General features: G+C 38.4%; 1 protein-coding gene across 1 annotated transcript; it reads right to left on the reverse strand.

The window, feature by feature from the left end:
* Positions 1-2,956: 2,956 nt before the first annotated feature.
* Positions 2,957-4,520, reverse strand: LOC113248882 (olfactory receptor 5AN1-like). Its single transcript, XM_026490490.4, has one exon. It carries the CDS (start codon positions 4,337-4,339, stop codon positions 3,401-3,403), a length of 939 nt encoding a protein of 312 aa, XP_026346275.2. The 5' UTR covers positions 4,340-4,520; the 3' UTR covers positions 2,957-3,400.
* Between the last annotated feature and the right edge of the window lie 6,068 nt (positions 4,521-10,588).

Below are 10,588 nucleotides of genomic sequence, written 5' to 3' on the forward strand. Positions count from 1 at the left end.
AGTCAGAATGGCTAAAATTAACAAGACAGGAAACAACAAATGTTGCAGAGGATGTGGAGAAAGGGGTAACACTGCTGGTGGGAATCTAAGCTGATACGGCCACTCTGGAAAACAGTATGGAGGTTCTTCAAGATGTTGAAAATAGAGCTACTCTAAGACCCAGCAATTGCATTAGTAGGTATTTACCCTAAAGACACAAATGTAGTGATCCGAAGGGGCACTTGTCCCCCAAAGTTCACAGCAGCAATGTTCACGATAGCCAAATTGTGGAAGGAGCCAAGATGTCTTTCAGTAGATGAATGGATAAAAATGTGGTTCATATATACAATGGATTATTACTCAGCCAACAGGAAGGATGAATATTTACCATTTATATCGACACGAATGGTACTGGAGGGTATCATGCTAAGTGAAACAGGTCAATGAGAAAAACACAACTGCCATATGGTTTCACTCATATGTGGAACATAAGGAATAGTGCAGGGGACAGTAGGGGTGGGGTGGGGGAAGAGAACTGGAAGAAATCAGAGAGGGAGGCAAACCATATGAGACTCTTGACTCCAGGAAACAAACTGAGTGCTGTGGAAAGGAAGGTGGGTGGGGGGACTGGGAAACTGGGTGATGGGCACTAAAGAGGACACGTGATACGATGAGCACTGGGTGATATACTCAACTAATGATTCATTAAACATTATATCAGAAACTAATGATGTACATTACCATGGCTAATTAAATTCAAATAAAAAAAGACCAATGATATTTTTTCACCAGAATACAAAAGGAATCCTAAAATTTGCATGAAACTTTAAGAGATCAAAGCCAAAGCAATCTTAAGAAAGAACAAAAGGGAAGACATCACACTCCTGATTTCAAACTATACTACAAAGCTATACTAAACAAAACAGTATGGGTCTGACATAAACGACACATCAACCAACAGAACACAATAGATTCCAGAAATAAAATCCCATCTATACGTCAACTAACATTTAACAAAGGAACCAGCCATACTCAGTGGGGAAAGAATAGTCTCTTTAACTAATGGTTTTGGAAAACCTGGATAACCCTATGCACAATAATGAAATTGGACCACTACCTTACACCACTCACAAAAATTAACCCTGAATGGATTAAAGACAGGAAGGTTAGATCTGAAACCACAAAACTCCTAGAAGGAAAGATAGGGAACAAGATCCTTGACCTTAGTCTTGAAAATGATATTTTGTATCTCACACAAAAAGAGCAAGCAACAAAAGCAAAACGCAACAAGCAGAACTATATCAAATGTAAAACTTTCCACACAGCAAACGAAACAATCTACAATATAAATCAACTGACAGAATGGGAGAAAATACCTGGAAACCATAGCTTGAAAAATATTTGCCAAGCATGTATCATGTAAGGGGTTAATATTCAATATATAAAATGAACTCCTACAACTCAAAAGCAAAACAATCTGATTAAAAAATGAGTAGAGGAAATGAATAGATATTCGTCCTAGAAGACACTCAAATGGACAACAGGTATATGAAAAGGTTCCCAACATCACTAATCATCAGGGAAATGCGAATCAAAAGCACAATGAGGTATCAATTCACACCTGTTAGAATGACTACCATCAAGAAAGAGATAACAAGTGGTGGTAAGGATGTGGAATAAAGGGTATAATTGTACACTATGGATGGAAACATAATTTGGTTCAGCCACTATCAACAATAGTAGGGATGTTCGTCAAAAACTTAGAGAACTACCATATGATCCACCAACCCCACTTCTGGGTATACATTCAACACAAACAAAAACAGACACCAAAAAATAATCTGCACTCCCATGTATATTGCAGCTTTCTTCATAACAGACAAGATATGGGAATGATAAAGATGATAAAGAAGACATGGTATTTACACACAATACAGTGGAATATTATTCAACTGGGAGAGTGAAGGAACTCCTGACATTTGAGACATTATGGATGCACCCTGACAGCATTATGCCAAGTGAGATAAGCCAGACAGAGAAAGACAAATACTGTATGAGATCATGAATAGGCAGAATCAAAAAGTCAATCTCACAGTAACAGAGAGCACAACGGTGGTTAGCAGGGCCTGGGGGGCAAGGGAATTTGAGATAGGTTTTTTGAAAAGGTACAGTCTTGCAACTAAAGGATGAAGAAACCTGGCAATCTAATGCATAGCATAATGACTATAACCAATAACACTGTGTTACATTCCTCACAGAGACCTTTCTCCTACTGAAGCCCTCATCGTTTCTTAGAAAGACTTCTCAGACATTCTTACACATTTTTAAAGAACAGTGCTTCAAAGAACATACCTATGCCTGCATGGCAGGGATGAGGGCAGACATCCTTTAATCATATTGTAGTACTTCTGTGGCGTGGAATAAGCCTTCACACTCTCTCCGGTTTCAATGATTCTCCTTCCCTCAGTCCTGTCCATCTCTAAACTTGTGAAAAGTTTGGCAAGGCTTCAAATACCTCTTCATTTATAGTCTTTAACTAAATGGAAGAACTATGTGACTTATCAGAATTGAGACCCCGCCCCCCCAAAAAACATTAAAAACCCAGTCACTCTCCAGGGATAATATGTAATTGTAACATCTGTTTTATATCAGTTGGTTCAAGTCTGAGCAATCTGTATATCAGCAGCCAGTGTTGATACACATCTTGTTCCACTTTTGAAACAGATCACGAGGACTAAACATTTTAGGTTCTACATTAGACAGAGAAAAGTGGCCACAGTTAATATCCCTGCCTATCGCACTATTTCGTCTCTGGCTTTTGAGGCTTCCCAGAAAATATCAGCATTAGAGTAAGTCTAATCATCTACTCCATAAATTAGATCACCCCATACAAAATCATAAATCTCTACGATATAAAATGTTGAACACAGACAATAAAAAAGAATACCAGCTCTCCATATTTGTTCTTAGTCTGCAATATTTAATATTCACTAACTGTAATATTTTATTAAGATATTTTATCTAATTTCTGAGAGAGAGAGAGAGAGAGAGAGAAAGCACAGAGGAGAGTGAGAGGGAGAAGCCGACTCCCCACTGAGCACAGAGCTTAATATGGGGCTCCATTCCAAGACCCCGGGATCATGACCTATTCAGACTCTTAACAGACTGAGCCACCCAGGAGTCCCACTTGCAGAATATTAATAAATAATGAGGCCACTCCTCATGTAGGGTGAAAGTATGAACCTCCAGGACTTAAAGGTATTGTGTTTGTGTGGAATCAAGTCAGCTGTCAGACCATTTGGCATATTATCTATGAAAAATTAAGCTTTATTTCCCCAAAGGCATTATGAATTTTGTTAGTCCACTCATGTGCATATTATTGGGGGTTAAGGTTCCCGATAGGACACATATGGACAGGATGTCAGAAAGACCATCTCTTCTTTTGTAACCTCCTCACGGCATCTTTGATTTCCTTGTTCCTCAGACTGTAAATCAACGGATTCAACATGGGAATAACCACAGTGTAGAATATTGATGCAAATCTGTCAAGGCTAGAGGAACCACCAGAGCTGGAACTCAAATAGACATAGACAGTTGAGGTATAGAAGAGGGAAACTGCTGTCAGATGAGAAGCACAGGTGTTGAAAGCCTTGGACCTGCCTTTAGCTGAAGTGATCTTCATGATGGACATGGCAATATAGCCATAGGATATCATGATAATGAGGGCATTTACTATCCCAAAGAGCATTGCTAATATAGCAATCAACAGTTGTACAAAGAAAGTATCAGTGCAGGACAGATTTAACAGTTGGGGCATGTCACAGAAGAAGTGCTTGATGACATTAGGCCCACAGAAGTGGAGCTGAAACATGGTACACAATTGGGATATAGAAGCAGAGAGTCCAGCCATATAGGATCCCAGCACCATCCGAAAACAGAGGGTGGGTGACATGATTGCTGAATAGAGAAGTGGATTACAAATGGCAGCATATCGGTCATAAGCCATGGCTGTCAAGAGACAAGACTCACTCAGTCCCATGGTTGAAAAGACAAAGTACTGAACAGCACAACCCACAAAGGTGATAGTCTGCTGCTCTTGAAAAAAGGTGGAGAGCATCTTGGGAGCTATAGAGCTCACATAGCAGATATCTATGAAGGACAGATTACTGAGGAAGAAGTACATGGGTGTGTGGAGGTGAGAGTCCATCGTTATTAAGATGATGAGGCACAGGTTCCAAGTCAGAGTCAAAATGTAGATCAGCAGGAATACAACAAAGAGCACTGCTAGGATTCTGGGAAAATCAGAGAATCCCAAAAGGATGAAATAAGTGATCTCTGTAATATTTCCTCCCCCAATCATTGGCTTGCTGCTTCTGAAATCAGAAAAGAGAAGAAAACGCACTGCTGACTCAGGTGAAATGACAGCATTACAAATTTCATTTGTGCGATTTTTTCCTCCAGTTGAGTGCTGGGAAAGACCCAATGCCTCACTGTCCTGATTAAAAGACCCCAGATTTTCACCTCAAATTGTCAAGAAATACTTTTTACTGTTTCAAATTCTCAATTATTTCATGAAGTCTCATGAAAATTAAAGAGATATTTTTGAATTTGACGGAGAAATAATAGAAATGTTGTTTTTATTACAGAGATCATAAAACTTTTTTTAAAACCTCTGATAATTCATATAAACTGCTGCTTTACAAGAACATAAGGAATCACTCCAGATTAACACTGAGATAGCCCTTCAGTCCCAGATGGTCATCTAGACAATGTTTTAAAATTTTCTCTTTCATCCTTAACTTATTTACCCTGTCTGTAATAATTTCACAAACTCTTATATGAATACATTTAATATATCATCTTCTAACTGGTCTGGAAAACTGTATCATAACTTATGACTCTGATAATATTTTCCTGAGGCACAGTATATGTGCCCAATAAAGTCATGGAACAAGTGTTCTTAAGGAAGTCTTCCTACTAAGTATACCAAAGGGAAGTTAGTATAGCTCACTATTGACCCCAACCTTTTTTCAATTTTAGGGTATTTTACTACTTGACAAACAGCATGGTACTGTAGTTAAAGGTTCAGACTTTGGAGTTTTGTCTGATTCCCTCTCGCTTTATGAACTTGTCCCAGTAGCTTACACACTAGGATTGATTAACTCAAAATAACGTGAGAACATTAAGAGCCCCTGAACTCTCAGATTACTAGGATAGTTACATGAAAATTCATGGGGATATTCAGCACACAATTCCGTACACAGTAATTGTTCAATAGCTGTTGGCTGTTACCATCATGGATTGCTTACAGATAGCCATGAATGACAGCTGTACCCATGGTTAGCAGCGTCAACAGTGCTGTAGTTCTATGGGTTAATTTGAGGGATTTCCTGAGGCACCACTGACCTTGTAGACAGTGAGGAATCATTACCTCTGGGCAGATGTAGATTCAGACCTCATGTAGAAGCAAATCAAACCACCTGGGGCCACGAAGACACAAAGCACAGAAACAATTTTCCATTTAGTCTGCTTGAGTTTGGGTACACTTGCTCAACTGACAACCAGCAACACACTATGATGGACCTTGATGCAGAGGAAAAGTAAATAACTTCAATTACCAGGTACTACATAGTATATTTCATATGTTTTATTGATACAGTCATCGTGTTAGAGCTCACTAACAGAGTCATAATGGATTGCAACTATGGCCTATGCTCCATAACCAACTGTCCTTCCTTGAGATGAAAGAGTAAATCAGTGAGAATAGCTAAGAAATTTTTGAAAAAATATTAATAATTAAAAAGACATGAACTTTCAAGGATTAAAAAGTATTAAACACTGACAATTCACTATTCTTATAAAAATAGGAATATGTCAAAAGACCTTATAGATATTTTAGAAAAATTTAAATATCAGTAAGAATTTAAGTATGATAAAATTAGTATTTTAAATTGATAGACAACTGATAAATTCTTGATATGCATTTATGTAATCTTGGTATGTGGAAAAAATGTCTGAAATATAACACCAACACAGAAACTAGAAGAGAAAAATGTAACAATTTTAAACTTGGTTATGTGAGAAAAACCCACGTAAATAAAATACTTTTTGTAATACAATGGATCAGGGAAAAAGAGTCACAAAGCATAAAAAAGACAATGTAGTAATGCCTTTAATAAAAAAGGCACGAATCAGGGGATGGGGCACTCATACTTACTTCCGATGAGGGTACAAAATGAGTCTACCTTTCTGAAGGAAAAATTTTTCTGCTTTATATAGTATCTCAGTCTCTATGTCTCTGTCTCTCACACACATATGAACACAGGAGACAATTAAAAATACCAGAAGTAATGACTGGTATGATTTTGATTTCCTTCTTTAAGCCTCTCTGTATTTGATCAATTTTTGACAAACATTATATTTATAGGAAGAAAAGTTATTAAGATATATAAATCCTTAAAAGTAAGCCCAGTGTAAGACACAAGGGAGAGGGGAAGGAGGGGAATTGAAAAAGAGAGAGAATCACAGAGAGAACAGACTTTCAGAATTTCCTGGCTTTGACCTACTGGCTGTGTCATCCTTAGCAAGTTATTAAACCCCTCTGTGCCTCAGTTGCCTCATCTATAAATGGCACTAAGAGTACTTATCACCTCAGAGGGTTGCTGCAAGGATTGGTTGACATAAAGGGCTTAAAACAGTAAGGGCTCAATAAATGTTAGCAGTTATCATCCCCATTATCATTCCTCTCTGTGAAGGAAAAAGCAAACTAATAGTGAAATATCAAGGAGCTCTTTAGATCAATTATTTTCTAAGGTCTCTAAGCCTAGAGTCAAGAATATCGTTAGGCAATGACTGTATTTATTTCTATCTCGGATTACTCCGTTACCTCCCAGTCAGCTGGACTGTAAACTCCTCATGTCCCTTTTTATGTGCCACCACCACCAGGTACTCTGAGCTCACGAGGCTCTACACAGTACATGCTCTACTGGAGATGCCTCACTACTTAACGATAAGCACCTTGTATACTAATATTTGTGTTACTGAATAACTACATATTGAACAATGGTTCTTTCACCCCTTTTGGATGCAAAACTAAAATTATCTTATTTCATTTCAATCATGGTTTTATGAGGTTGGAAATCTCTCTGTTGACTCCTTAAGTGTTGCCAATATGATTTCTCCACAATTTTATCCATGATGAGTTGGAGTCAATGAAAATATTTTGGAAAATATAAACTCTCATGCACAACATCACCCAATACACCGACATAATTGATCAGTTCAGTGAAAAGAAGTCAAGCTTCTGATCAATCACTTGCAGTAAAGCTCTTCACTTTCTTACTACATTCTGGTGACAAAGGCAGCCAGAGGTAAAGGTATTTTATGTGGCTCATCATTCCAAAAAAGAGGAATTGTGGATTGTTTTACTAATTCATGATAAAATGTATCCTGTTAAACTTTAGTAAGCTATAGGAAAAGGAGAAAAATTCACTTTTTGATTAAGTTTTTGCATGTGTCCACCATTTCACAAGACAATTTAAAGAAAAGGTGACTGATGTAAATGTTAACTAGAGACTTTACTATGTGCATCTACCTAATCAAAACCTTTCCAATTCTGGCTACTGAGGACATGGCCAGTTTGTAAGGTTGTGCAGAGTACAAAATCAGCTAAAGAAAGCCAATGTTGCAATGAAGAAGAACAATGTAAGTGAAAAAAAAATGTTAAAAGAGACAGACCAACAATGCCTTGAAGTGAGGCATCTCTGATATCTGTGTTACCCACACCCGTGCCTCCAGACCTGCAGGGACTCCAAAGATGACCACAGAGAGCCATTTGAAGATTTCACAAGGTCAATGGAATTGTACATGAGTACTTGTTATATCATTATTTAGTGACCTGCTTGCCTTTTGCTACTCAAAAATTTTCAATCAAAGCTATATATTAACATGGAAATCAACTTAATATAACAACAGATTCCTTACACAAAAGAAAATTCAAAGTGTCCTTGGAATGGATAAAATTGGAAAATCTAGACAAGAATATGGGATCTTAGGAAATTCCTCTGAAGTCAGTGAACTGTTATTTTTAATTCAGTGCTCAATTATTGACTTCTAAAATTTGTTAGCTTTTATAATCATCATCTCATTAGATTCTAAATAATCCCATTATCCCCAATTTTACAGGTGAAAAAAAAAACCTGAAGGTGACAGAGCTCAAGGTCACACCCTTAAGAAATTGCAGAACTGGAACTCAATATTCATCCCTCATCCCAGAATGATCCCTGAAATTTTAGATTAGGCATTAATCTTTTTCAATGAGGTTCAGAGAAGTTGAGCAAGGAGAAAGAGAACCCAAGAAAGAGCCCAGAGTGGAGGGTGTGGGAGTGAGAAGAGGTGAAAAATGGGAGAGACTCAGGACCGTAAACTTTGCTCCACACAGGTCCTACTGGAAGAATCACATGGCTATTAAGATAGCACAGAATCCACTGTTCTCACCAAATCTTGCCCTCTCACGTTGACTCAGATTTCCCAAGAAAACAGAGCTCTTGCCAAAGGCTGAAATTGCTTATTTCTTTTCCAAAGGAATATTCCAGGTGGGTTCTATTGCTCTGCAAGTTGGGAGCCTTTGGCCATGAAATAGGCTGTCCACTCAGATTAAGAGAGATGCTCACAACTGGAGATCCTCTTAAATGTGTCATTGTTAAGGTAAGAGATAATAGGAGAAAAGACAATTAGAGGGAGAAAACCCTCTGGGTACTTGTTCCCTGGAGTCACGGTTGTCATGGAGTTTTTATCCCTGCTAATTTCATGTCCCATTTTTCCATGTCCCTTCTGGATCCATTCCCCATTTCCCCATGGTCCTAACGATCTCATAATTACAGCTTTTCTTTTAACGATCTTGGAGTCCTTCAAGTTGAAAAGGACCTATGGACCATCTAGTCCAATACCTTCAATTACCAGGTGAGGAACCCAAAGCCAGAGGAGCTAAAAGATTTGCTCAAGATGACACTGGTAACATACTAGTTGGCAAAATATCTTTTTTTTTAATTTTATTTATTTATTCGACAGAGATAGAGACAGCCAGCGAGAGAGGGAACACAAGCAGGGGGAGTGGGAGAGGAAGAAGCAGGCTCATAGCGGAGGAGCCTGATGTGGGGCTCGATCCCATAACGCCGGAATCACGCCCTGAGCCGAAGGCAGATGCTTAACCGCTGTGCCACCCAGGCGCCCCGGCAAAATATCTTAATTAAAATAAATTAGATATGTTAACATTTCTTTGGGTACAAAGCACTTTTATTTCATATATATACATCCATGCATTTGCTCAAATATCTGACCAGATCCAATCATGACAGCAGCCTGTGAGGCGGACATGGCATTATTTCCTATGCGTAAGCAAGGAAATTGAGGCAGTAAGGAAAACAATAAAACTAACCTGACCTGCCATGGTTACAACCTGGGGCATGGGTATCATGGTTACAACCTGGGGCATTGGTATCAACCAATCTGGGTAGAATTCTGACCCTTCCACTTGATGACTGTGTGACCATAAGCAAATTCACCTCTCCCAGCCTCAGGATTGTCATAAAATGGGCCTGATAGTAGTAGCTACTTCATAGAGTAGGTCTTCATAGAGAGAAGCAAATTGCATAATACTCATAAAGCACTCACCAGGGGGTTCGGTACAAGCCTGCCTTCTATTAATAGTAATTGTAATTTCTATGTTCTGATTTGGAGTTCTTTCCAACATGTTATGCTGCATTACTAATCCTTCACTAAAAATATCTACTTAACATCATTCCCACAAACATTTTTGCTTGTTTCTAGTTTTTTGAAAATGAAAGTCATCTACCCTACCAATTACTAGGAATACAGGGATGTTTTAGATGAGGTCCCATTCTTCGTTTGATCTACTTCAACTATTCTCACTTCTAGGGAGAAAGGGATGGATGGGCAATGAATTAATTATTTAACTCTTGCTGATAGATTAGTCGTTATATTTCCCCCCCCCGATAAGAACTTCAATAACTTAATCCTTAACATGAGCAGGTTCTTAAGATAATTTTAAAGGTGTAACACCAAAAGTATAGAATGTGGGCACCATGGGCACACAATAGAGGTCATGTTTCTGGTCAGAAAGAACCATGTATGTTCCTGTACAGTGGGAAGACTGTGGCTGACCTCTATGTGCCCAAAGGTTCTTTCTGTAATATCTGCAATATAATTTCTCACCTGCCATCTTTATATGGTAACAGAAAAAAATCAAATCTAAATGACATGAAGTGTAAGGTACTGTATAAATAGTGATGTAATATGTATGAAATTAGTCCATAGCCTCTTATATGAAAAAATATCTTTTAAAATTTTTCTTTAAATTCTCTTGGTTGTACTGAGTCTCCATGGTACCCCCAGTCCAGTGGTGGTTCTGCTCCCTGGTCAACAAATTGTACTAGAATCCCTGAGAGGCTCAGACCTCTGGGACCTGGGTCTTGCCACCGACACACACAATAGCCATCATTTCTGAAGTCTTGCACAGTCTCTGGGAAGCTACCATGGAGCATGTTCCGGGCTTGCTTTTATCCAGAAACTGATGACTTTGACTCCTTTA

Source organism: Ursus arctos, unplaced genomic scaffold, assembly GCF_023065955.2.
Source record: "Ursus arctos isolate Adak ecotype North America unplaced genomic scaffold, UrsArc2.0 scaffold_23, whole genome shotgun sequence".
NCBI classification, from domain to species: Eukaryota; Metazoa; Chordata; class Mammalia; order Carnivora; family Ursidae; genus Ursus; species Ursus arctos.

What these genes read in the sequence shown, in the direction of transcription:
- LOC113248882 (XM_026490490.4), bottom strand. Translation starts at nt 4,339, where the DNA reads ATGATTGGGGGAGGAAATATTACAGAGATCACTTATTTCATCCTTTTG.